Source organism: Anguilla anguilla, chromosome 17 (assembly GCF_013347855.1).
Source record: "Anguilla anguilla isolate fAngAng1 chromosome 17, fAngAng1.pri, whole genome shotgun sequence".
In the NCBI taxonomy this organism is placed as follows: Eukaryota; Metazoa; Chordata; class Actinopteri; order Anguilliformes; family Anguillidae; genus Anguilla; species Anguilla anguilla.
Window position 1 is genome coordinate 24,825,763 of NC_049217.1, and position 27,982 is coordinate 24,853,744.

Here is a 27,982-nt window from a genome sequence, read left to right on the forward strand (position 1 = left end):
CCCCCCCCCCCCCCAACCAACTGAACCCTCCCATACCCTGGGTGATCCAGTCACCGTTTGCAAGTCAGCCCATAGAGCTGCCAGCCACAGTTGGCACTGGTGGCGCGGCCCGGATTTTGACACTGTCAGGCTCATCCATGCACCACATTAAAGTCCAATTTCACACTGAAGATGATTTCTTCACACCTAGTCCTAGAGGTTGTGTCTGAGGACTGGAGGATCCAAGCAGCCCCCCCCCCCCCCACCCCCACCTCCACCTCACTGCGCAGGGCTACCCTGTGATGACTTACCCCGATATCTGGGTAAAGAAGAGCTTTTCCTCCAGGAAGTGTCGCCCAGGGCCTCTCTCTACAGACACAGAGACCACATACAGGTCACACCAAGCAGCTCACTCTTCACATACGCTTCCTGTAAATAAACGGAGCAGAACCAGCAGTTAGCAAACCCTACTGAGCTGGGAGACTGTTTGGAGTACTGGGGGTGGCGGGTCCAGTGTAGTTATTGGCAACAGCAGAAGATGAGGTGTGATCCTTCCCTCCCAAATGTAACTCTTGAGGCATAGAGAGTGGTGGTGGGGGGGCGGGGGGGGGGGTAGAGGAGCATTCGGGCGTTGGGTCAGAAAGGTGGAGTCTCAGAGGGACCATGGAGCTTGTGCTCCGGCAGTGTCACTCCGGGTAGCGGGTGAGGGGGGGAGGCGATGCTGCGTGCGAGCCACCCTGGATCAGGGGCTTCCACACATCAGATAAACGACACAGAGGATCTTACCCGCAGACTACTGATCTGGGATCTGTGTCTAGTGTGAGAGCTCTCTCACACACACATGTCCACGCACATGCACGCATGCGCGCACATGCACGTGGTCACAAAGAAACACCGTGTCACACACTGAAAACCCACACGCACTTATGCATGCACACACACTGCTTCACACGCTAAAAACACACATCATACGCATCGCACTCGTGCATGCGCACACGCACATGCTGATGCACACGCTTACACAGTAGAACCTCTGAGATTCAAACCGTAGAGTCACAGAATAAATGGTCAAACAAGGAGTCAGTATGAGCCTGGAAGTGCAATGAAAGTGGGTATTTTTCATAGTTTAAAACATTTTGCACCTGGCAATGAGGGACATGGCTGGAGCAACAGAAAAAGCACGGCAGTGAGCTTTATAATTCCACATGAGCTTTGTCCTTTAGCAGCAAAAACACAACTAGTTGGTAGCAGATGGGCAGTAATATTTGTGAGCCGCAGCTGTTAACTAAATCTGTTGGCTTGCTACCATCAGCAATGTCCAGGGGAAGAGGGGCACTTAATGCGATAAAATGTTAATACGATAGGCTGCAGCATTCTGATTAACTTTCAGTTCGGGACATTTCATTCCACTGAATTCAGAAGCATGTTTTCCATCGAACCAAGCTGGGAAGCAGTCTGCACCGAGTAGTATTCAATTCTTTCTTACATGCAAATATTCGCACACACACACACACATACGCACACACAGAAACCTAGCTCATACATAGACATCTAGCACATTCCCACACACACAAAACACATGCGTGCACGCAGGTTGTCATTCATGCACAACACAGTCTGAAATGCGCGCGCGCACACACACACACACACACACACAGAGTCTGTGCTTTTCTCTCATCCATTACACTCCTGCAGCCACTGTCTGCAGGTCTCTTTCTGGTGAGCAAACACCCATATCTCTCCCTCTCCCGCTCCCGCTCCCCCTCCCCCTCCTGTGTGTTCTGCTGATGGTGTATCACGCATTTGAACAGGTGATGTAGTGGAGAGATCTCTCTGCATTATAACTGGATGCACAGTGGCCAGTCTGTTTATACAGAGGCAGGGAATTAAAGACCGGTCAGTTCATGTATTCCCCCCCCCCATAATCTCCTCTTCTACTCTAATGCTGGGTTAAGTAATTACTAATGTAATAATTTAATTGTGTAATTTCTTCTCGCTCAGGGTTCCCCCCCCCCCCTCATTTATGTCAGAACCAATGTGCTTTTTTCAGTTGGCAGTGCGTTGGCGGTTCTCTAGATTGAATTGCCTGGCGGCGTTCGGCTTGTTTGCGAGAGCGCGGCGAATTCTCCCAGCAGCTGGAGCGAAGGGGAGCGTTTTTGTTTCTTAAATGTCAGTGGAGGGGCACGGCGAAGACCCGCAGAGCATCACTATTCACCTGTCACCGGGTCCCAAGATTTAGGACCCAAATAATGTTTGATATTCAGTTCAGTTCAAAGACAGACTTTTGCCTACCAACGTATCGTTACCAAAGCATGTATGAAGCACAACAAAAATGAAATGAAATTTTAAAAAATAATAAATTATACGTAACCTTTAAAAAAAAAATACGTAACCTATTAACATATGAGCATGCGTGTATATGCATGGCATTGCAATAATATATGTTTAAAAAAAGGTAAGGAAACCTAGTTGCTGACAATTACATGAACCGGTACCGTAGCAGTCACGGCGTGTTAAATTTAACATGTTAAATTTAAATGTGCTCATTGGGACACACGCCCCCTGCCTGCAAGCGCTGGCACAGCACATACCAGCTCGTGTCGTCTTGTGTGCATCTTGCCTTCACCTGGCTTTTACCAGATGCTTACCGAAAAAGGAGACTGAAGTGAGGCACAGCATGTGCCAGTTCAAACCTGCAACCCTCTGGTGTCCACTCCGTGGCAATACCTTCAATCGGCTTAACGTGTGCAGTGGGTCTCGGTCAGTGCAGAGTGCTGTGTAGTGCGTTCGCACCCCCCTTTCGCCCCTCCCTTACTGCGGCTTGTTTTTCGAAAGGGGTGGAAGGAGAAACGGCTAGGCTAGGCTTTCGGCAGAAACAGACTCCTTTCGGCTGAAGGTCCCGCCGCCCCGACCGCCTCCTCAGGAGCCATGATTTACATGGCTGTTAGCTGGATAGATGGAGTTGGTCGCAGTCCATCTCTCCGACCGGGGGGAATAATTGAATGGAGGATCAATGTTGCCATGGCGATGGATGGAGTGTGACGAGGAGCCAATGAGGGGCGACGTGCTTGTGACACGCCCCCTGCCTCCCCTCCCCCCCCACCCCCACCCCCCATCCTCATCCCCGGCTAGAGGAAATGGTACAAGGAGATGAGTGTCAGGGAGTGTGTCAGTTTAGCAAGCACTGGGGAACAAATAATAGAGTACATGTTTGTGTTTGTCTGTGTGTGTGTCTGTGTGTGTGTGTGTGAAAGTATATGCATGTAATTGCTTACTGTGTATATAATTGCGTGCCTGCCCTGTGTGTGTGTGTGCATGCATGGTGTGTTTATGCATCTGAATGCACTAATTTTCGATTTAGATTTCTACCAGAGATTTAGATTGCTGTTTTTAGAGCAGCCTGCCAGGTCTGTGCCTGTTAAAGAGCTAGAGGGGGGGAGGGGGTCTGGACGCTGAGGGAGAGAGGAAGATAGGTAGGACAGAAACAGATGCAAAAGAGAGGGAGACTGACTAGAAAGAGAGGCCTGCTTCGACCTGTGTTATGTAAAGTAGCCCCATGGGCTGCTGGGAAAAGAAACAACATCGTTTTTTTATTTATTAAAAAAAAAATGTTTGTATGTATGTATCATGTATTGTAAAGTGTCTTTGAGACCATGAAAAGCGCTATATAAAATAAATGTATTATTATTATTATTATTATTATTATTATTAATAATACTAAATGTCATTATTATTATCGTCATCAGCATACCCGATGTGAAAAAATGTGGTTTGAGCACTTGTGAAGCTGGCTTTGCGCATATGAACAATGTGCATGCAACACAGCACGCAAATTTAAATTAATTTAAATGCGTTTTTGCAAACAAAAATAAACACGCGCGTCTAAGGCCAGGCACATGGCATTTTTCGCTCTGTCGAGCTGGATTCTTCATTTGCTTGTATAATTCTTGCTTATGTTGAAGGTTTGTTCTCCTCAATAGCCTCCCTCTTCACTGGTAAAATAATTATCTCTGCTTGCTCAAAACTGTCAGTGTCATATTACTGACAAAAATAATAGCCAGTAAGAAGAAGGGGGGGAAAAAAGGGGGGACTGGCTCGCTTACTCGTCTCTCTCTCCTTACTCAACATCATTGGAGTCACTGACTTCCATTTAATTGGCCAGTCGAACCAGTCCCGATTTCCGATTGTTACTGATCGGATGGTGGCTGTTGTGTAGGAAGCACAGCGGCCAGCAAGCTCCTCCCCAACTCTCCTCGCTTACCTGACATACATTTTGATAGTCAGAGATTTGACAAAACCCGTTTCCTGTCTTTCACGTGAAAAAAGGAAAACGAAAAGAGGAGTAGCAGGCCGTTCTTAGTAAACAAGGCGTTGGTGACAGCTGATCGATTCTCTGGCGTCCTGTTTCTGCACTCGGGATTCAGGGGAGGCGATTATTTTAGCTGCAGGTTAGCGCGCGCTCTGCGACGAGGGTTTCCCTGGCAGTCATCAGGTCTCAGTCCAGGCTTCCCCGGCCCAATGCTACGCAGCAAGTCATTAGCAGTTAGAAAAAAGATCCAAACTACGACTGCAGTTGAGCAAGTTGAGAAAGTGTTCATTGCAGATGAAATCTTCAAAAGGAGAATTGTCTAGCAGTCTAGCTACTGTGACAGCATATTCTCCAACTAATACAGGGTGGATATTAACCTTAAAAAGACTGAATATAGATCAGGACTGCTAAATATTTAATCACTAGCTTCCTTGATTTTTATATATATATATATATACACATAGGGTAGTTAGTTAATTAGACTGTAAATTTGAAAATGCATTTGAAGCAGCAACATGAGCTGCCAACTAAACTGTCATCCTTATTAGTCAGTCAGTGCCATAGTTTGATGGGTTTTAATAGATAAACTGATACAGAGGCTGCTCTCTATGACACCTCCACCTATATTTATTAGCAGAAAAAAACCTAAGAGGAAACATAGACGTACACATAAAACGTTCAGCGGAGAAACTATCTATCCATCCATGTACAAAATGAGTAACAGAGAAAGCTTACATATGTGCAAGAGAAGAAACTTCACTGAGAAAACACACAGATCTACATGTGCTACGGACAAACTGTACATATTTGTGCATTTAAAACACCCGGCAGTACATCTGTGGCCTCCTCCGGCTGTGAGCCCTCTCCAGGTAGGAGAGGCGCATTTGTCTAAGCCTGCTGCAGTCACGGGACTTCACTCGCATACGCTGTGCGTTACGCTGCGTTCCCACGGCGACCGAGCGGCCTGTGCTCGTAGGACTGTGACGGTGTGTGTGTGTGTGTGTGTGTGTGGGGGGTAGGGCCAGGTACTCGTTTATCAAAGGGAATGTGGCTTCCTGCAGTGGCTCTGATCTCCCGGAGGAGCGTGTGCGGCGCTGGCACGGCGCGGGCCCGACTCGGGTGCCGCCGAGCGCCGCTTCGCCATTCCGGAATTTTCAGACGAGGGTCGGGGATCCCGGTGCTTCACAGGGCCGTGCTTTCATTTCTCTTTTCGTCACCGGGGTATTTTATGGTCTGGCGCACGCGCGCGCAACTGCCCATCCCCCCCCCCCCCTTTCCCTCCCCCTCCCACGCACCCGCACCCGCTTCCCGGACAGATTACCCAGCTCTCCTGCTTGATCTCAAGGTCAAATTTAATTTGTGCATTCAGGAGCCACCGTAAATCAGACTACCTGTCAGCTCCAAGCTGGCATCAGCTCCTCTCCCTCACTCAGTGCACACACACACACACACATACGCATGCACGCGCTAACACACATGCACACACACACACATACGCATACACGCGCTAACACGCATGCACACACACACACGCACGCACGCACGCACGCACACACCCAGCCATCGTCAAAGCTACACATTTACTACATCGGTTTGGTCTCCGATGCTGGTTTAGTCAGTGATTCTGCATTCGGTCTTTACGCTGGGCTCCTAAATGTCGTCGGTTTTTATCACATCGTGTTCAGGTGGACGTGATGTTCGTGTGCCTTTTAGGGCACAGCCTGCCCTCCAGGAAGGGGGGCGGGGCGGAGGCGAGGTTGCGCTGCAGAAACCTGCATCCTTCCAGGGGAGAATCTCCAGTCTGAATAAGAAGAGGGGAACGCTGGGGGCTTCCCTCTCTGAACCACCCATTTCTGATCTCAGAATCACGCGGGGCTTGACCCTGCACACACGACACACTTCCCTGCGAGACCATAAAGGTTGGAACTGATTCGAGTCGAGTGGCAGATGCCCGAGCAGATTATCGCCTTATTTTCAGACTGAATTCATATGCGGCTGTTATTTTCGTCTGGTTGATTTTCTCTGGTTGTTCCTACCCGCAGAGGAGCTCGTTAGGGCCAGGCTCCTGCACACGGGTCAGGGCAGAACCTGTGAGGTGAGCCGTGGACCGGCTTCGGGCGCGCAGAGGGCTGCGTTGTTGGGATCTGACGGCCGTGAACGCGACTGACAGGCGAGGCCCATAAAGAGGTCCTCCTGGCGTAAGGTGGAGACGGTGCGACGCTAGCGCACACAAGCTAGCGGACGGTCATCGCCTCTGTAAAACAATGACGCAGGCATGAACTGAAGATATCTGAGAAGACGCGTCCAGATAATTTGGCTTGGGGTTTCGTTTTTTGTTTGTTTTGGTTTTTGAAGTCGTTTCTCGGCAGAAAGTGCACCGACTGCAACCTGATCTGGAGCAAGGCGCGCTTTTTGTTTGTTTTTGTAGCTTGAGTGGAAACACCATTGTGGCATCGATCCATACAGCTTGATACTGATTGTTCTGCTCGGCGAGATTCACTGTCTCTGTTAGACACACCATCCCATCTACATACACACACACACACACACACACACACACATGTCCTTAAGGGCTGATCTTAAGAATCAGGTGGTGTTTCACATGATTTTCTGTGTAGAACAGGAAAGATGAGGCATTATGACATCACTGATTACTCCTAAGCAGCAGTGGTATGTGCAGGAGTGCGTGAGAGAAAGAGACGGAGGGAGATGGAGAGAAGCTGTGAGCGTACATGGAGAGCTGTGAACAGAGCAGCTACAGAGAGCATGTGCCCATGACATCATGCCATTCCCTCCTTCCTCTTCTCTCCCTCAGCCTCCCAATGTCACTCGATCTCTCTGTGTTCTCTGACGCTGGGCTCCCTCCCTGTGTCTGTGCCAGTTCACTGCAGTGCGCGTCACCTGTGTTTCAGCACCACGGACAGCTCTGTCGAACTGCAGGCCCTCAGTGGCAGCACTGAGTCAGCCTGCAGAGGCAGGTCTGCCCGCTGCGACACTGCATGGGGCTGCAGTTCTGCATGGGGCTGCGCTTCTGCATGGGGCTGCAGTTCTGCATGGGGCTGCGCTTCTGCATGGGGCTGCGCTTCTGCATGGGGCTGCACTTCTGCATGGCTGCGCTTCTGCATGCAGCTGTGCTTCTGCATGCAGCTGTTCTTCTGTATGGGGCTGCCCTTCACCACAGTCTCAACACCCACTAACAACACCCTCCCCTGTCTTCATTTCTAATTTTTATTCATATAGCACTTTATACAGATGCACAGATACGAAGCATCCTTCAAACATCATCCTTCACTGTTGTAATATGTAATTATTTTGAAAAAGACAAGAATAATATTAAAGCAAAAATAGGCTATGGGTGGTTTTCGTACTGCTGCATGACCCATTAGTATGGAGACACAGTGGCAGCAGGCTGTTTAGTGTGTGTTTTGATCTGTAATTGTGGATTTACGCCTTTCTCCCCAAGGAAAGGGCCGTGTTTATGCTCAGGGGTGTCTAAGAGACGCCTGGGGACTCAACTCAAAGAGGCAGTAAGTAGAGCTTTTAACTGCATAATGAAAAAAGGCATACTGAAGCATTTTCCTCATCATAAGGATGCCAGTCGGTATATTAGGCAAGCAAGCATGGCTAGTCATTACTTTAGAGTGGGAGCAGAGATAGCGTGTGCGTTTGCTTGGTCTCATTGTTTCTTTAAACATCCAGATTTGATATTTCAGATTGTTTTTTTCCTTCCATTTCCATGATTGTCCAAGTGTTCCTCTGGACAGATATTTTCTGGGGTCAGGGAATGTGTCTCTTTTTCCTGAATTATCTGTGGGTTCTGATTTATAGGTCTTTTTGCCTCATGAAAATGCACTCTTGTCTAGGGCTTTGTGTGGAAAACCCAGACTAGCAACTTGCTCCCCCACACCCCATAAAGGCCTTTTTCATAATTTCATTTCAGTGGATGGTGTCACGCTCACTTGAACCCAGAGAGCCATACTGGAGTTTTTCTGTCCTACATTTTGTTTTATTATCTATGCACTTTGTTTCTTGGTTAATACTTTATACTGGGTGATTTATTGTAACATTTTGACTTAAGTATAGATTCAGCCAAAATCTCAACGCTATCCTAAAGGTAAAAATCAATTAAATTCAAACCAGAATTACAGCAAATAGTCAGCTTCAGTCAAATCAGCAATGCCCTCTGCCTTCTTTCTCATACGGGCTAGAGGTGCAGGAAACAGGAAAAGGCTGGACCTGGAACTGGCTGTGTCCAGACTGGTGTCGAGCACTTTGAGAACTGAACCTGCATCCTCCCTGTGCTCCAGAGTTCTCTGCGCTCAGGCTGGGGCAGTGTTGTAAAGGAGAGCTGTGATTGGCTGGTGTTTCTGAACCTCACTGGGTTCCTGATTTATGGGGCTTCACAACAGCAAAGCCGGGCATATGCGGGAAGCTGGATAATGGAGCGGACATGACTTAGTGCTGAGGAGAGAAAGAGCTTACACACCGTGTGTGTGTTTGTGTGTGCTTGTGTGTTTATGCCTCTGTGTGTGTGTGTATGTGTGTGTGTGTGTGTGTGAGTATGTAGGTGTGATGAAGCAGAGCATACTGTGAACATATCACCCTGAATCCCAGCACACTTGGCTTATATGGCTGCTGGCTTTCTGTCACAAACCATCTCATGCAATATGTAACACATCGCTTCCCTCTCCACATTCAGTTTGATTGGACCGAGGTCTGGTAATCTGCCAGCACACATCCCAGAGAGAATGAGAAACGGGGAGGTGGTGGTGGGGGGGGGGGGGGGGGGGGGGGGAGGGGGGTAGAGAGAGGGACAGAGACGGGGAGAGAGAGAGAAGTAGAAAGAATGTTTGTTCACTAGAAAGAAAGACCTATAGAGACAGTTTGGGTGAGTGGGAGTGGAAGAGAGACAGAAAAAGCCTGTAGACAACTCTGTCTGTGTGTTTGAGTTTTTGTATGGGACAAGTGTGTTTATGCCGATGGGGGTCTGTGAGACAGAATGTCTTGGTGTGTCTGTGTATCTGTAACCGTGTGTGTCTTTGTGACAGGGTGATCGTGTGTGTGGAAGGGACAGTGCAAATAACCAGTGAACAACAACACATTAGCACTGAGGCTAAAGTGGTGTTCCTGTGTGGGAACTGTGATGTAGTTTCCTGCAGGCTTAGTCCATGTGCACGCGTCTCATCTGCCACACACACGTGGCTCACGGCAACGGCCATGGGAAGAGAGCGGTTATGTAAACAAGCCTGCTGCGCCCTCTCTCTCTCTCTCTCTCCCTCTCTCTCTCTCTCTCTGAGAGCTGAAGAATCGACAGCTGTCGAAGCAGTCAGGGAAAAAGTCGGGGAAGTGAAGGGTGATCCTCACGCTGTCTGACTGAGGAGGCTGCACATGTGCACAGCTGCCCTCCCAACCGGGAGGATCATGGGTTCAGCCTTCACACTTCAGAGAAATGAAAAGGGCTTAGAACCCGACTCTCGCTGGTGTGGACTAAAAACCGCTAGCCATGGGTTTGGAGCCTGCACAGCACAGCGATGAGGGAGGAAGTGACTGTTCAGCGATGAGAGAATAACTGTGACTGCACAGTAGGGAGCGCTGCGCAGTGATGACACGGTGTTCGACTGCGCAGTGCCTGGCGAAGACCCTGTGAGATGGAGGGAGGGTAGAGGAGAGCAGGATGCACAGAAGCTGGCCAGACCAAAACCGGGAAGGAGGGAGGGTGCCTGTACCGACGGTAATTCTCTCCCTCCACACCATGCCTATCTGTGTGCTTTCTGCCCCCTTGTTTTATTTTTAGTGGAATCTCCCACAGGAAGGACAGAGTGATACTGCAGTTCAGGCTTTGGCTGTGTACTTCCTCTCTAACCAGACCAGATGCTCTTATACTCTACAGGGAAGAGACCTTTACACCAGCCTGACAAGGGAGTACTGATGCACAGAAAGAGCAGTCATCGCTGCAGCTAATAATAATAATAATAATAATAATAATAATAATAATAATAATAATAAAGTAACACCAACACTGTGGAATACAAGCAGCCAAGCAGCACACACATAGACATTCATACAGACATTCACAGACAAACATACCCACACACACACACACACACACACATATGGATGAATGCACACAAACATACCCACATAAACACACTTTTACAAAAACATACCCGCATGGATGCACATGCACGTGTGCACACGCAGAGAGAGAGAGAGATCGAGAGAGAGAGAGAGCGAATACATAGTAGTGCATGCATGCATGCGTGAGCCTGTACGACGTCTGTATGTGTAGGTGTGTTTAATCTATAAATAGCTGTGACTGAAGATGTATGATCACGGAGGCAGAATTAAAGAGCTGGAGTGATGTAATGCCATTACAGAGATGGATGAGTCACAGTGTCTCTGTGCTGTGGTGAAATGGCACAGAGACAGTAGCTTTATATTATAGCCTTCTGACAGCCTGCTCAACCCCGTACACTCACTCACATACACACACACACACACACACACACACACACACACACACGTCTGTTTCACTCTCTCACACACACACACACACGTCTGTTTCACTCTCACACACACATACATACACACATCTGTTTCACTCTCACACACACATACATACACACATCTGTTTCAGTTTCACTCACACACACGCATACCTGTATCAGTTTCACTCTCTCACACACAGACACACACCCATCTGTTTCACTCTCACACACACATACACACATCTGTTTCAGTTTCACTCACACACACACACATGCACATAACTTTCTCTCATCCTTTTCCTTGTCTTTTTTGGCTCCCTCCCTCCCTTTGACTGTCTTTGTCTCTTCCTTCTCTCTCTCCTCTCCCTCTCTGCTCTCTTCTCTTCCATCTTTCCCTCTCTTTCAGAGGGAACGATGCTGTCAGCATCATCTCCTCTTGCAGGACAATGGGGTTTTTTTCAGCCTCTAAGTCAGCATTTCTGGGGAATGTCAATTTAATGTAGGAAAGAGGATTTCTGTATCAGTCACTGTCCTGCTGTCCTATGAAGCAAACACACACATAAAACCGCACGCACACATAACACACACACACACACACAAACACGTGCACACACACACGTACACATACACGCACACATAACACACACACACGCACACACACATAAACACACACGCACACACACGCAAACATAACACACATACATACACGCAAACACACACACATACGCATGCACGCACACATAACACACGCACACACACACACATGGAAAGACACACACAAACACACACACGCATGCATGTACACAAACACACGCACACATACACACGCACACACATACACACCTTAGACTTTTATGTCCTCTATCTCAGTATTTGCAGGTCAAACACAGGCCCTGTCAGCATTGGTCTGCCCCATGACAGAGATGGGCTGGGAGGTGGGTGTGGCTCCAGGCAGGAGGCCGGACCAATCCAATTGAATGTTTAGAGCTTGATGCCCCATTGAGACCACACCCCCCATTCCCTCTGTCAAACCCATCTATAAAATGTCAGAGCAGTCCACCACACCCCTGTCTGGGAGGGGAAGGGAGGGGAGGGGAGAGGAGAGACCTTTACCAGGCTGGAAAGGTCAGGGTCTGCAAGTGTAGCATAGTGGAGCACAGTGTAGCATAGCATAGCATAGTATAGCATAGTGTAGCACGATGATGCCCTGCAGTGTCCTGCACTCCTTTCACACCAGATTTAGACCATAGCAACAGTTCTGTATTAGGAGCAAACACTATCCCAGTGCATCACACTGTCTCTGCTCACAGTATCTCACTCTGTTCACTGTATCACACTGTATCTCACTCTATACACTGTATCACACTGTCTCTGCTCACAGTATATCACTCTGTTCACTGTATCACACTGTCCCCACACACTGTATCTCACACTATACACTGTATCACACTGTCTCTGCTCACAGTATATCACTCTACTCACTGTATCACACTGTCTCTGCTCACAGTATCACACTGTCCCTACACACTGTATCTCACTCTATACACTGTATCACACTGTCTGCTCTGTGATTGTGCCTGTGTGATACATTGTTCTTTATTGTGTGTTTTTGTGTGTGTGTCTATGGGTGTCTTTGTTTTTGTGCTGTCAGTAGGCGGCTATGTGTTGCTATGAATGTAAACCTTTGTTCTCCTGTGTGTGTACGGATGTTACGGCATCTTTGTGTGTTAGTGCCTGAGCAGCCATGCGTGTTTTGAGTGTGTTTGAGTGCACATTTTGTGTTTAATGTAGGTGTTTTTTGCATGTGTATGCTTAGCGTGTGCATGAGAATATGTGTGTTTGTGCTTTGAGTGTGTGTGTGTGTGTGTGTGTGTGTATGGGGAGCCACACTGCGGGACTGTTTGTTGGTAGACAGACCGTCATTCTCCAGAGAGATAAGGGGCTGAACTCAACTGCCCCACCCTCTCTACACACACACACACACACACACACACACACACGCCCGCACACACACACACGCGCCCGCACACACACACACACACACACACACACGCACGCACGTGCGCAAGCACACACACACACACACAACACACACACACACTCTCACACACACACACACGCACTGCACTGCTGCCAAGATCACATCCCGAGCGCTGGTTCTAATACCCACTTTTAAAACCCATAGCTTTTCCTGTCAGGTGAAACCAGATATAGTCTCACAGAACAAATGAGGAATTCCAGTTTGTGCTGAGATGTAACTATCGATCCAGGGTCCAGTGCCTTGATGGATAAGGGGCTGGCCTTGCAGGAGGTTGTGGGGTTGATTCCCATGCGTGTTTTTGCCAAAGAACTCTGCATTGCGTACACTGTGTTTGTGTTCAAGCGGCTTGGTACCAATGCGGCACGTCCAGGGATTTCTTACGCGTGCGACTTTCTGTACGTGTGCGCGTACACATGCAAAAACCGGCCATTTCCAGTTCTGTAAACGCAGCTGGCGAGTCCAGCTGAAAGAGGAGCGCTTGACTGGCCGTGGGGGGGTGGGGGGGGGGGGGGGGGGGGGGGGGGCGGGGGCCGAGCGCGTCACACAGGACTTCCCGCTCCTCGTTTCCCCGCTGCCCCGCGTTCCGTTCGGGCAGGAAGCGTAAAGCGGGGAAGCGGAAGGGACGATTCGGGCTCAGGTTTTAAACAGCAGACACCGCGTGAGAGGCGGTTCGGGGGGGAAGTCTCACAAGCACGAAAGGAGCGCGCGCGAGAGAGAGAGAGAGAGAGAGAGAGAGAGAGCGGCGAAGACGGGCGCTTAGAGGCTCCTCTCCCGCCCCATGCGTCCACGCCCACGTTACAATGACGCGTTTCCTTGGATACCCGTGTGTCAGCGTCCTTCATTATTAACATATTAACATAATCTCGGCGGAACAAATTAACATCGTCCCGGCTGGATGTATGTGCGTTTACCTGCATATTGGGCGTTAGTTAATTTGTTTAACAAATACAATTGGCACAGGGCTCGGGAGAACAGAATGATTGTATCAACCCACCCCATGCCTCTCTCTCTCTCTGTTTACATGGGATCTTAATAAGAGGGACGGGAGCTTAGCTTAAGTGTTTTTTTTTCTTTCTCATTTTGCTGGCGCAGAAATGTGTGCTCTTCAAATATTCATGCTGGGCCTCTTTCCCACAGCGGGGAGGTTCATAATCATTTTAGAGAAGGTGGAGGGGATGGGAGGGGTGGGCTGGGGGAGAGGCAGGGGGTTTGTCCAGAGAATCTGACACTGCACCAGCCTGTTTCTGGGTTTCATAGTTGCCCCCTGTTATTTTGGCTGCCCCAGGGCGCATTGCGTCTTGAGGAATTTCAGGTCACGGCACCCCAGCAAGCCTGTGAGAGGGTGCTCTGGAGTAACCCCGCCCCCATTCTGCCTGTCTAATCACCTTCTGAGGCGCAGCTCACCCGCAATCTGATTGGCTGATTCCATGTGTGGCCGTGTCGTTTTTTTTTTTCTCCCCCCTCTACCTATTTGGACGCTTCGTATGGCAACAGCAGGGACGCGGCAGAAGGGCACTGTGACACAGCTCGAAGCAGCCCAATTCCATGTGATCCAGAGACGCCATGTCGGGGCGATTTCCCATCTGCCACGCTTCCTGTTGCTCTTTCGCCGTCTTCCTGTGGGCCAGCAGAGCCTGGCAGCGGGGCGTTGTGGGAAAAGGCAAATACGAGAAAACGAGAGAAAAAAAACGGACGGACTTACTGCTGGAGGCAATCCGACAGGATGGGCCGCCCATACATTCCGTCTGTTTCCACGGCAGCGCCGCCAAGGTTGCCCCGGCAGCAGTGGCCGAGAGAAATTATTCTACGAGAGGCGGCTAGAAGGCCAGCACAAAATTTATGTGCCTCTTCCCAGTTTAAAGGCTGTTCTTTTTATTTATCAGTGCAATGCAGGACCAAGTCCAGAAGGGTTCATGCATTCCCAGTGGTACCCCCTAGGGATGGGGTACAGTATTACACATGAATTGTTTTATAGATGAAAACTCTTCACTAGACACCATCACGCCCAAATTTGAAGCACATATTGTCTTTCAGTTTAGGAGCTGTCAGTGAAAATGAGCCATTGGGGTGCTAAGTATTATCTGCAATTGCTCTTAATAATGTTAAATTAATGTTATAATAATGTAAGTAATGTAAAATAATATTAAAAACACCAGGAAATTTTACGTATAATGCCGTTTTGAATAACCATATCAAGATAAATTACATTGGGATTGTGCAAAAGCGCAGTAGTAGAGATGAGATTTAAAGACAAATTTAAATATTTAAATAATTTAGTGAGAGCACACTCCAATGGCTGAGTTCCAAATTAAACAGGAGCAAACATTTCAGCTTCTTCTTGTAAGATTCCTTGGTAAGGGCCTCTAAGTGTCAAAATGGCACTGAAATGTAGTTTTATATTCAAAAACTGCTATGCCATCACAAATATATTTTTGACGTATGGGAAGCCTGCAAGCAATAACTGCATGTCATGTGATGTGGGGTCCTACCTTCATAACTTAGCTGTGTGGTGTTGCTAGGAGACGTAATGCTAGGCAGTTTCCCAAGCTGATTGTCTACCACCATATAAATCCCCCCAAATGCACAGCGCAAGTTAGCACTTGACCTGCCTGTAGCCTCACCGGCCTTTGTTAGGAGAGGACAAATACAGCACAGCAACTATAAAATAAACAACTCCATGATAAAATTAAATGACGTGATCTGCCGTCGAAGCCATTTGATCACGGCCATTTCTGAGAAGCAGTGAATTTATTTAATGTATACGTTCAGGACAGGCAAGGCTTCGTGGCTGTATGTAGCTTAGAAACAGTGGGCGGAGTTACGTGTTTCCATAGGCCACCCTAAATGGGAGCCAGTAAGGAAAGAATGGGTTTGCACAGGGTCCCAGTGGCTCTGGAGAGCCCATTGTCTCAGTATTTGGCTGCGTTTGACTCTTGCCATACTTGGCGCTGTGGTCCCGTCTGAGCGGGTGAGGGATGGGGACAAGGTGTCCTGGACAAACTGCATCAGGACTGCTAAGATGGGGTGCCTCAGGGAGACAGCAGCCCCTCCCCCTTGCTCCCCACCATCTGACACCCCCACCCTGAACTCCCTGTCACACTGTGCATCACTGAAGGCACAGAAATATCAGCAACACCCTCTCTCTCTCTCTCTCTCTCTCTCTCTCTCTCTCTCTCTCTCTCTCTCTCTCTCTCTCTCTCTCTCTCTCTCTCTCTCTCTCTCTCTCTCTCTCTCTCTCTCTCTCTCTCTCTCTCTCTCTCTCTCTCTCTCTCTCTCTCTCTCTCTCTCTCTCTCTCTCAATTCAATTTTCAATTTCTCTCTCTCTCTCTCTTTGCTCATGACATCATATTCTCTCTCTCTCTCTCGCCATCTGTGCGTTTATTTCTATGCATCTCTCAGCTCAGTTCAAGTCAGTATGCTTTACTGGTGTGAATGACAGAAAGTAAATATTGCCAAAGTGTACCGTACATGCCATACACTGTGTACACATCAGTGTAAACCATGTTTCTCTCCGTCCCTCTCTCTGAGAGCAGCAGCTTATGAGGATGGAGAAGCTATAAAGCAGGCTGTTGGATTTATGATGTCATGCCCGAGTCTCAGGAAAACAGTATCACAGTATGTGGTCATCACTGCAGGGACTGTTGCAGGGGCAGGTGCATTCCTCCTCTGCGATGTCACGATCGTTCAGACAACGGGAATTACAAATCCGTTCTTTGGGATAGTGTTTCTAAAACAACCGAGCTTTGAATCTCTGCCCACCAAAGGAATGTGACCGCGCTCTCGCGCAGCTGATGAAATTCAGCAAGGAACGAAATAATCATATTCTCTTCTCCCGTGTAATGCAGAATTCGAAAGAAGAAGAAAAGCCACATTGTTATGGCGCGGTTATTATGCAAACCCAATTCACGGAGCACATTACATTTCGGTCGCAAACCGCAATGAAAAGCTGATTTAAATTCCACTCGTAACAGTTTTTCAACGTGTTATTTCCCGGGACGTTGCGCGGATACGTCTGATTGCAGCCTCCGCGGCCCTCGCTTAACAGCAGAGCCGATTATGCAGGGTATCATTACTCGCGGAGATGCCTGCGCATGCCAGCAATTTTTACAAAACGACTGACGCAAAAATCCAATTTCCCGGCGTTTGGAACGCGTCTACGTGCACACCACACGAGGCTGCATCTGTAATCTTGGTTTCATTTTGTCACAAGGGCTGTGCTATTCGCGCTGCACAATAGGAAACGCATCTGGCCAATCAAGTCATCAGCGTCCATGCAGTGCGTCACCATTCTGACCCAGTTTCCATTAAACGAGGAATATATTGCGAAGAACAAGGTGAATCTTTTTTTTTTTTTGTCCAAAATAAAGATGTAAAGTTATACCTCCTCTGTCCTGCAGACGGCGCCCCGCTAAGCGAGCTTTCCTGGTCGTCCTCTCTGGCCGTGGTCGCAGTTTCCTTCTCTGGCCTCTTCACCTTCATCTTCCTCATGTTGGCCTGCCTGTGCTGCAAGAAGGGGGACATCGGCTTCAAGGTGAGCTCACTCTGTCAATCTCCTCCCCCTGCTGGCAGACCAGGAAACTACACAAGTCACATTTTAAACTAAAAGCATGTAATCCGCAAACAGGTATAGTATGATGTTGAATCCCTTTTTTGGAAAAGAGGGCTTTGGGTTCACTCTAGAGTGCAGACAGAAAAGGGTTATCTGTGTTTTCATTGTTAGTCTAAGCCCCTGGAGAGGAGAAAGAGAGTACACACCCCATAACTACTGCACCCCAAATGAAATATTTCGTACCCCAACAACCCAATTAACATTTCAGCTCGTGCTGGGTCTGTGTGCCTTGACATTACTGGGGTTTAGCAGATGCTCATAATATAGCGATTTACAATGCAAACACAAGGTGAAAGAGTGGGGGCCAAAGTGCAGTAATTCCTTAAAGGGGAAAGTATAGTCCCAAGAGGGACGGCAAGTACAAAACTTTTTTTTTTTTTTTTTTAATGAGCGCTCAGCTATGTCATATAAACAAGAGCAAAGAAGCAGAGTCAGAAAAGAAACAGAGAACAGAAGATTTTTTTATTCATCGTCTTTTGTTAATCTGAAGGCGGTACTCACAACACGGCACAAGCAGGAATCGTGTTGTGGCCTCTGTTTACCACAAGTCGTGAGTGAAAAGGGCTTGCGGTCAGACTGTGTGACCGTTCTGAGACTCTGATGCTCCCCCTGATGCTGGGGGAGGCTGAGGTGCAGAGGAGGGGGGGGCAGGTGACTGCTCTGAAGGTTGGCTCGCTGCTGATCCGTAAGATGGGTGAAAGGCCACTGAGTGATGTTCAGGGAAAAGTGAAAAGGTTGTTGCTAAGAATAGCAGAAGGATGGAGTCCTGGGGAGAGGGAGGAGAGACCTTGCCTTGGAGAACAGAGTAACTCACTGAGACCTGATGTTCTCACCTGAATGTGTGTGTGAGGGTGCACAGGGCTGGCTCTAGCTATTGTGCGACCCTAGGAAAGATTTTTTTTTTTTGGGGGGGGGGGGGGGGAATCGGAATTTAGTGATTGCGGAGTAAGGGGTGGTTAGTGATCGATTTAACACAATACTTCAATTTTCACGTTTTTTCCTTTCGTTTGCTGCCCCCCCCCCCCACCCCCCAAAACGCATGGCGCCCAAGGCAACCACCTATATTACCTTCTCCTATAACCGACCCCAAGTGCGTGCTTGCAGCGGGCTTATATGTTTGCGTGTGCACAGTGTGTGTGCATGTGAGCTCACTCTGTCTCTTTCACACAGTATTAGCAAGTTCAAATTCAAATTCTTTCTTGTAATAACAAATGAAAGGATTATTCCAAATATCACACCTCCGGATAATGGCCTGTGGGGTTTTACTGCCATGCTTCCTGCCCTCCATGTGTCAAATCAAGAGACACTGTGAACTGGCTGAGCTAAAGAGAAAAGCCTGCCCATCGATCACCTTCTGCTGCAGACAGTCAGTGGACTCCGAACAGCCACCAAAAAACACTCCCCCACCCCTCTGCGACACATTACAAACACAATTCTCTTAACGGGGTCCAGAAAACATGGCCTCAACGCACCTCAAATGACACCCCAAAACTTTTTCTGACCACTCCACAGAAAACGGACTGTACTACTGCCGTAGTGTGTTGGAGAGCTGGTGCTGTTGATTAAGCTCTTCTTGTGTGAAAAGTCCTTAAACTGCAGCGTGTGCTTTTTGAAGGTTTGGGGAGGTTGTGGGGGGGGGGGGGGGGGGGGTTGCACGTGCTCTGAATGAAAAATCCTCGTAGTGCGTTTCGCTGAGCACAGCCCAGAGTCCTGGCTGCTGCCTGGGCTTCTGTCATTTCACAGCACAGCCCTTCAAAGTGGGTCAAGACAAAGAGAATGCAGAACAGCATGCCCACAGAGTTTAAAACAACAGGCTGGCACTTCCCAAAACACACACAGCCACGGAGGCTGTCAAGAAGGGGTCAAGAGTCAAACACGCAACGGCCACAGTTTCAATTAGGAATACAGGGCAGATTTACAACTATGCTTGTACTCAGTTTGGCAAAAACAAGTTTTTAAAATTTCCCAAACACATGACCATAGAGCTCACCAAAATAGAATATATTTCCCATGCAGCCAAAGATTTAGTGTTTATAGTCATGTCCTATCTGACATGCTGTTGTTACATCATACTTAAATTGAATTACTTCACAGCGAGAAAAATCCAAAAAAATCAAAGCTGCATTGGTCAGTTTCAACTAGGGAATAAGCAAATAAACAAGCTGATACTGTTGCAAGCTTGCTAAAACAATGTCGCCCCCTAGAGGAACACAGAGTAGTATTGCAGGCATTGGTCTTGCTGGAAAATGAGATCTCACTGGAGAGGGAGAGGGAGAGAGAGAGAGAGAGAGTGTGTGTGTGTGTGTGTGTGCGCGCGTACGTGCGCATGTGTGTGTGTCTGTCTGTCTGTCTGAGGTCAGGGGTCAGAGATTAAGGATAATCACGCTAGACCAACACCCGTCTCTGAGGGGGAGGGGTAGAGGATGTGGAGGGAGAAATTCTATAATCCCAAAATGTAGTTGGAATGGAGTCATTCTGAAGAGAGAGAGAGAGAGAGAGAGAGAATGCTGTGATGTCACAAGCAGAGAATGCAGCAATCTTAAACTCTCCCTCTGCTGCTGTACTTCACAACCCTCCAAGAACACTCACCCCTCTCTCCATCTCCTTCCCTCTTTATCTCCGTCTCACACTCTGCGCACACGCACCGCTCTCTCACACATGCATGCACGCTCTTGCTCACGCTTGCACTCACACATGCATGCATGCACACATACTTACTCTCTCTCACACACACACACACACACACACACTTTCTCTTTCTCTCATACACACACACGCACACAAACAGCTGTGTCCTCACCATGCCTGTTCAGCACTGCGCTCTCCTGTACTGCCCTACCACTCTGCCCCCCAGCAGACTCTGTGGGGCATTACCTCGGGGGTGGGGGCCGGGGGGGGGGGGCCTCAGGTAAAATCTCACTGTGGGCATCGCCCGAACGGGACAGACACCGGACACCGGACCGCTCCAAAACATACCGTACCCCGTGGCTCTGCCTGCCGTACCGGCCAGCGCTGCTCACCGTTGCCGTGGCAGAGAAAGGGAGGCTTGTGGGAATGACTGGGAGGACCGGAGGAGCAGAAGAGAGGAGGCTAACTGCAGCTGCACTGCAGCACACTAGACCCACCGCCTGATTCACGGACGTGCTTCTGTGAGTGGTGTGGCGGGGGTGGGGGGGGAGGGGGGGGTGCGTATTTAAAGCTTACACTCTGAGCGTCTCCTCTGGGCTTACGCTGGTGAAGAGCAGGCTCGGAGGCTTCTGCGTGTGGCCGGCGCTGGGGCCTAGACCCGTAAACCAGCTGGCTGCATGTTCAGATCCGCGGTGACACCGCAGCAGTGCCCAGCCCGAAGCCCTCCAGCCGTGTGGACCGACCGGTAAGTGGAACGCGGGTGGCTCTGGATGAAGGCGTGTGCTTTCCGACGAGCGTGCTGCATGCCTCGACGGGTCTGTTTCCGAGGCTCCTGCGGTAATAGGCTGCATTTGGCAGGGGACTCCAGCATTACGCAGTTTAGAAAAGTGGAAATCTCGGTTTTGAATAAATGAAGGTTTCAAAGTAAAATGAACTATTTGCAACTTTGTGTAATCCCTAAACAGATCCAAATGCTGTTTTGTCAGCTGTACATCTGGTGGCTATGATAAACTCTGTGGTAGTATGTCATTTGCAAGCCCCTGAGTGTTATTATGAACTCCGTGGTTATACATGTAGTTGTTAGTTTTTGCTCTGTTAAAAGGAATTATATGGCTTTGTGCGTAATTGGTAACGCCTGCTCTGAGCATGAGCTCAAACTCTGTAGTTGGTAAACAGTTGAATGCTGAACGAACATTTTGAATTTTTGTGCGGTTGATGGTATGCTGCTCCATTCTGATTGCGAACGTGAATTCTGTGGTTGTGCGTGTGACCGGTAAGCTCTGCTCTGGCTGCGAATGTGAACTCTGTGGTGTGCTGTACGTGTGGCGGGGAGGTGGCCCAGCAGCTGTCTCCAGATGTACGGCAGAGTGAAAACATATGTGGCCCAGAGGGCAGGCCAGGCCGTGTGAAGCTCGGGTTCCGGAATGGAGGCACTGACCTCCAGACAGGATGGAGGGGAGCGGAGGTGGGGGGCGGTGGGGGTGAGCGGGCGGGTCGCAGATTTCCATTCGAGGCTCACTGCTCAGCACCCGGGCTGGGGAGGGACGCTGCCAGCTGGAATTGGAGGAAAACTCTCTCCCCCTGGACCACCCTCCTTTCACACCGCTCTCGTTCCTTACAGCGCTGTTCCTTCACAGTGTCACTCTGTCAGGGCCCTGCGTGCTGAGAACGGGGGCAGAGGGACATTTTTGGGGGTTCAGTCAGGACTATCGCTAGAGTTGGAGAAGGAGCAGGAGCAGGAGTTGGAGTTAAAGTAGGAGTAGGAGTTGGAGTTGGAGTAGGAGTTGAGGTTGAAGTAGGAGATGGAATAGGAGCTGGAGATGGAGTTGCAGTTGGAGCTGGAGCTGGGCTGCCGCTGGGGCTGGAGTTAGGGGTGGAGTCTGCGTGGGGGGTCGGGGCAGTGTCTAGAGAGGGACAAACTGACCATCTGAATGATCATCTGCTTTGTTCCCTCCCAGGAGTTTGAGAACACGGAGGGAGAGGAGTACCAGGCAGACCCGTCCGCCCTCGCCTCCCCCGCCTCGCAGAATGGGCCCGAGGTCTACGTCCTGCCGCTCACACAAGTCTCACTTCCTGTGTCCAAACAGCCTGGCCGATCAGGTGAGGGGTGGGGGTATGAGGATTAGCTCTACTGTGCTAATGCCTGGCTGTGACCATTGCGGACACCGCAGTCCTCCAGGACAGGGAAGGAGTATCCCAGCAGACTCTACAGGTCTCCTGGGTCTGCGTTGAGTCTCCCTGCAAGTGTTCCACCACGCCAGGCTCTAGGTTGAGTAGCCCTGCAGTTTAGTATGCGAGTCAAGTTCACTGAGAAAAGGAGCTGCTGTTTTCACAGTATCGCCGCGGTGATGACTCACTCGGTTCAGAAGGGTGGGGGGTGGGGGACTGCTGTGGAAGAGCAAGTGTAAGGCTGCCAGCGAATCAGCCGATTCCCCTGTGCAGGTGAACATGGTGTGAGGGGGATGGAGGTGGGACTGCATTCCCTGTACATTTCAGCAGGCACTCCCAGCCACCTACGCAGGGCTAGGTCATCACTGCGCACCCCAAAACAGCTGCCACATCTGGACACTCTCACAGATACGCACACACATACGCGCACTGACACACACACACGCACACATAATCACACACAGACATGGAAAAACAACATTACACAATCCACATACTCACAACCTCTGAAACACACAAATGCACCACAGAGCCACACACACACATACATTCATACTCCCAAACACGGGCATACACTCCTCTGACCTCACACTCTTTCACACACACGCGCGCGCACACACACACACACACTGAACTTAAGGAATGCCTTGAGTGGGATGGGAATGGCGTGTCTCAGATTCCAGAAGTGAAGAAATGAAGAGAGCAGTTGAGTTCTCGGAGAGGAGAGAAACGTCGCCTGTGTTTCTCCGCCGTGATGGATGTGGTAGGGGGCGGAGAGCCGTCGCCATGGCAACCTCGCCGGGGGGCCCCAGAGAATGGGCCCTGTGTCCGAGCCGGTACCCCCGGTACCAGGAGTCACTCGCCCGGCGGACAAAGGGCTGGATTCTCTGCGCCGGCCCGTCTGCGTGAGCGTGCGTAAGGAATGACAGGCCTCTGGAACATTGCGGAGGGGGGCGGGGGCTCTGTGGGCTCATAAGCGCTCACACAGCTCTGTGTGTTTGTCTTTGTCCGCTACCCGCTAACCAAGAGAGGTTCCTCTGACCAGTTTTCTCGCTGTCTCCGAACGCACGGGAGCTGGGGAGCGTCGGGCGGAGTGCGTGTGCGGTCTGAACCCGCAGAACCGTAGAGACTTCAGCACGGACTGCTCGCGCCGACCAACGGGCGAACGCGTCTCCAAACCTCCAGAACGCGCGCATCAGATTTGGGACGTGGCCCGTTCCATACTTCCCTAAAGGCTTCGGATCCACCTGCGACGCTTCAGCGGGACCGGGGGGGGGTGGGATTGGTGAACCGCACCTGGGGTTTGGGCCGAGCCTCGCACCGCCGCGCCGGTCGGAGACTCCGCAGGCATGGGGCGTGGCGGGACGGCGCGAGGCGGCCGGTCTCTGCCGTTCCTGCTGGTGAATCGGGAGGATTCCTGGAGCTGCACCTGAGCAGGGGTCCAGTCCGGTCCGGTTCGGTTTCGGCTTCAACGCACCGCCGCCGGACTCTGGGTTTTTCACACGGCGCGAAGAAACGCTCGGCTTACCGCCAACGACACGCCGGCGCTGCCCAGCCCTCCAGGGGTTCTGGGTTCGAGAGAACGCGGGGCTTTCGCTGCTGTGCGTTTATGTCCTGGTAAGACACTCCACACTCCAGCTGGTGGTCACTGTCGGCGTGTCCGTCAGTACGACTGTCTGTCTGTTTATGAAGATTTGGGACTCCATTTAACCATGAATATCCGGTTGATGTGGGAACCATGTTTTGGGATGGGTGTGGTTGTTTTTTTAAATGGCTGACGGGTTTAAATCACCCTTTTAAAGTCCCCAGTGATAACCAACTTCCCTTTGATATCAATCTTCTCTTCTGATATCCAACGGGGTCCTTTGGAAGTGCTTTTTGTCGCAGTCTCTCTAATGCTGTCCATCTCTCCCTCTGTCTGTCTGTCTGTCTGTCTGTCTGTCTCCAGTTCAGCTGCTTAAATCGGCAGACCTGGGCCGTCACAGCCTGCTGTACCTGAAGGAGATCGGCCATGGCTGGTTCGGCAAGGTGGGGAGGTGCTGCCTGTGTAGTGCTTTTGACCCAAATGCAAATACTGCCCAAAGAACAGGATCGCATCATGCATGTGCAGAACTAAAGGACAGGCATATGGAATCCGTTGGCCATGCAGCATTAGTGTGTGTGTGTGTGTGTGTGTGTGTGTGTGTGTGTGTGTGTGTGTGTGTGTGTGTGTGTGTGTGTCACATTCTGTGTGTAATTCGTAAATCTTCTTCAGAATGTCTGATAGGACATAATGGGACACTGTGGGATCTCAACACTCTCTCTGTTAGCCTCTCTAACACATTTTTCCTCTGACCCACTGTCTGCCCCTTTCTCTCATTCTCTCCAACGCCCCCCCCCCCCCCCACTATGGCCCACATGCCCTTTCCCCAACCACCCCGCTCTCTATATCCTTCAATCTCCTCCCTCTCCCCCTACTTCACTCTCTCTCTCGCTATCTCACTCTCTGCCTTCCTCCCTTCCCGCTCTCTCCTCTCTTTCTCTCTCCCTTCCTCCCTCTGTCTCTATCTCTTTCTTTCTCCCCTCCCTCTGTCTCTCTCTATCTGTCTCCCTCCCTTCCTTCCTCCCTCCCTCCCCCCCTCTTCTCCCCTCCCTCTCTCCTCTCCCCATCTCTCTCTGTCTCTCTCTCTCACTCCCCCCTTCCCTCTCTCTCTCCTCTCCCTGTCTGCAGGTTTTACTGGGGGAGGTGAATGCTGGCCTCAGTAGCACGCAGGTGGTGGTGAAGGAGCTGAAGGCCAGTGCCAGCGTGCAGGACCACATCCACTTCCTGGAGGAAGCGCAGCCATACCGGTCAGCAGCTCTCCTAGCACATAATGCTTCTGTCTCTCCTCACCTCCTCTGAATTCATCGTTGTCCTTTTTTTTCTTTCATCACATCCATTTCTTTCTCTCTTCAGAATGCACCCTAATCTTTCCCCTTCTTTAAATCGCATCCTCTCCCTTTGCATGACCTGCCATAATCCCTCCTCTCTCTTTCTCTCTCTCTCTCTCTCTCCACTGAAACATGCACCATCTGTCTTTCTATCTTTAATTGTATCCCACCCCTCTTCTGTCACTCTCTTAAGAATGTTTTCTCCGACAACCTCTCCCACTCCTGCCCTCTCTCCATTTCATGTTTCTCTCTTGATAAAGGTCACCTGTCTTCCTTGTCAGGAGTGGCCCATCTCACAGAAAGAAATACAGCACAACACACACACACACACACACACACATACATACGCACGCACACACAAAAACACATGCATGCACACACGCACAAATGCAAGCACACACTTGGCAGTGTTAACAATGAGCTCATCTTCAAACAGAGGCAGCCAAAATCTCATTGTATAGCAGGTTCCAGTTGAGGTAATATGCCCAAGTAAGGTATAATTCAGCAGGTTGGTCCTTTTGTGTGGAGCAACTCATTCAACTTTGAATTTAAGCATCTTATTTCTTTTTAAAGAAACAAAGCCCATGCTGCAAGGCTGTCAGCTAAACAATAGCATACATTAATCCTAAACCAAAAAAAAAGAGCAGTTACAGATAAATTAACCGTAAACAAACAGGACGTCACAGATACAATAACCATAACCCAAAATAAACAGGCAGTCGCAGATACAATAACCCAAAACAAACGGGCAGTCACAGATGCATTTCCCCAGCAGTTTCTTGCATACCGATGCAGCCTCTCCAGCTGCGTGTTACTGTTGTGCAGTATGATGTCATTCTACACTGAGACCCTTTTTATTTCTGTTCCGCCCCCCCCTCCCCCCCCCCCCCCCCCCCCCCACAGCACCCTCCAGCACCCTGCCCTCCTGCAGTGCCTGGCACAGTGTTCCGAGGTCACACCCTACCTGCTGGTGATGGAGTTCTGCCCCTTGGTGAGAAATGAACCAAGGGCAGCGTGTGTCTGTAACGTGAATTTTGTGCCCTGCTGCAGTGCTGACTTCATTCCCTTTCTCAGAGTCTACTGTCAGTTTAGCTGCTGAGGGAATGCCGCTTGAACAGCTCCCTCTAGTGGCCTGATTGTCAGTGTATTGTATGGGGCTGGGATTGGACAGAGAGCGATTAAGGCACCAAAAACAATTATTTTAATGATAATTGTTATTTATTTTAGCTTAAGTAATGTAAGTTGATTTGATGCCAGTAAATAGGTATTTGTGTGTGTGTGTGAGAGAGAGAAAGAGAAAGGAGGAAAGAAGAATAAAGGGTGAGAGTAAATCGCTGTTTCACTTCCTGCCTCTCATCACAGGGGGATCTGAAAGGCTACCTCCGCAGCTGTCGGGCGGCAGACTCCATGACCCCTGACCCCTTGATACTCCAGCGAATGGCGTGCGAGATCGCCTCCGGCCTCCTGCACCTCCACAAACACAACTTCACTCACAGGTGGGTCCAAGGAGGCCCGGGGCCTGGCCGCCTCCACCGGAAACACAGCGTCCCGTCAGGACCCTTTCTGCCCGTCTCCTGGTCTCTCCCGGTAACAATATCCTGATGCTGCCCGAGTGCATCTCACAGACTCCAGCATCAGTGATTTTGTTGCCGGGGGTTACCCCTGTCAACCTCAGGTTACCCCCCCCCTGTTGTTGCCATGGATAGATTACACTCACTGGCAATGAAACTGTTGATCGCTGTCACTAGATCAGGGTCGGCATTCAAGAAATATCTCTCAAGGAGGGCTCAGAAAGGGCCTTACCCCCCTCCCCCCCCTTCCCCCAGGCCTTTCTGTTCATATGACACAGTACTCCCCCTGTGGGGAAACGAGTAGTGCATGTGCATCTGCAGATTATACCATGAGCACATATCAGGAATACGTGCTGAGACTGTTGTGTGTTTATGTGAAGAGAGTAGAGGGCACAGTGTGTGGTCACAGTCCTTCCTCCCCCCCTCCCCCTGGCAGTGACCTGGCCTTGAGGAACTGCTTGCTGACATCGGAGGTGACAGTGAAGATCGGGGACTATGGTCTGTCACACAACAAATACAAGGTGAGAGGAGGTATGGTAAATAACGATTAACAAACTGAACAACCAGGCTTGTCTCTCACTTTAGCACTGCTAGCTTGCGAAGAGACGCCATGTTCCAGTGTGAGGGGGCCCTTTTATCAAAAATATAAATAATAATAATAAAAAAATAAATAATGCATATTTTAAATAGAAAATTTAATAGCATTAAAAATATGAATGTCTATGCTCAACATAAACTGTGTTCAGAAATTTTCAAAATAATGTGTAAGTTGGACACAGTGAGTTAGAATTACTATTAGGGCTCGTATTGGAGAAATACTGATTGTTCATTGCATTTCTACATTATACACCACATAAAACTACAAACATAAATAAAGACTGTGTAATTCAGAGTGTGTGTTTCCTTAATGGGTCCAATATTTTGCACAATAGCTATTTTACTGTGGTAACAGATTTGGCTGTCAGCTGCTACACCGCAGCACAATTAACTTACACCGCGTTTCCATTTACGTCTCGCTGTATTCAGTCTCTCTTTTCCACCAAACCATTCACTCACACACTCGCTGTGACAACATTCCAATCTGTGATTCGGGGGTATGCGTCTAGCTGCGAGCCAAAACGCGGCTCCGCCACAAACCCTTCCACAAAGTTAAAAGACCATAAACATTACCGTATCTTCCAGCGTATGTCCCGCAATTCCTCCCGATAGTCCGATCCTATTTTATTTCGTTTCTTTTCATTTTTCTTTCAGTTTTCACCATGCTCCACAGCCAAACGG

At 49.6% G+C, this 27,982-nt stretch overlaps 1 protein-coding gene and 1 long non-coding RNA gene across 2 annotated transcripts in view; one reads left to right on the forward strand and one right to left on the reverse strand.

Annotated features, from left to right (window-relative positions):
• LOC118216488 (serine/threonine-protein kinase LMTK1-like) overlaps positions 1 to 27,982 on the forward strand; it is a 40,205-nt gene that overhangs the window by 2,640 nt on the left and 9,583 nt on the right. Inside the window, exons 2-8 of the mRNA XM_035397670.1 lie at positions 17,215 to 17,348; positions 22,013 to 22,154; positions 24,172 to 24,251; positions 24,934 to 25,052; positions 26,037 to 26,124; positions 26,496 to 26,629; positions 27,141 to 27,225. Coding sequence (XP_035253561.1) covers positions 17,215 to 17,348; positions 22,013 to 22,154; positions 24,172 to 24,251; positions 24,934 to 25,052; positions 26,037 to 26,124; positions 26,496 to 26,629; positions 27,141 to 27,225 — 782 coding nt within the window. The remainder of the gene's footprint in view (positions 1 to 17,214; positions 17,349 to 22,012; positions 22,155 to 24,171; positions 24,252 to 24,933; positions 25,053 to 26,036; positions 26,125 to 26,495; positions 26,630 to 27,140; positions 27,226 to 27,982) is intronic.
• Positions 286 to 27,962, reverse strand: LOC118216490. The gene is made up of 3 exons (XR_004763023.1): positions 27,875 to 27,962; positions 17,199 to 17,320; positions 286 to 408 (listed from the first exon to the last, which is right to left on the reverse strand). It is a non-coding gene; the product is annotated as an uncharacterized LOC118216490 (long non-coding RNA).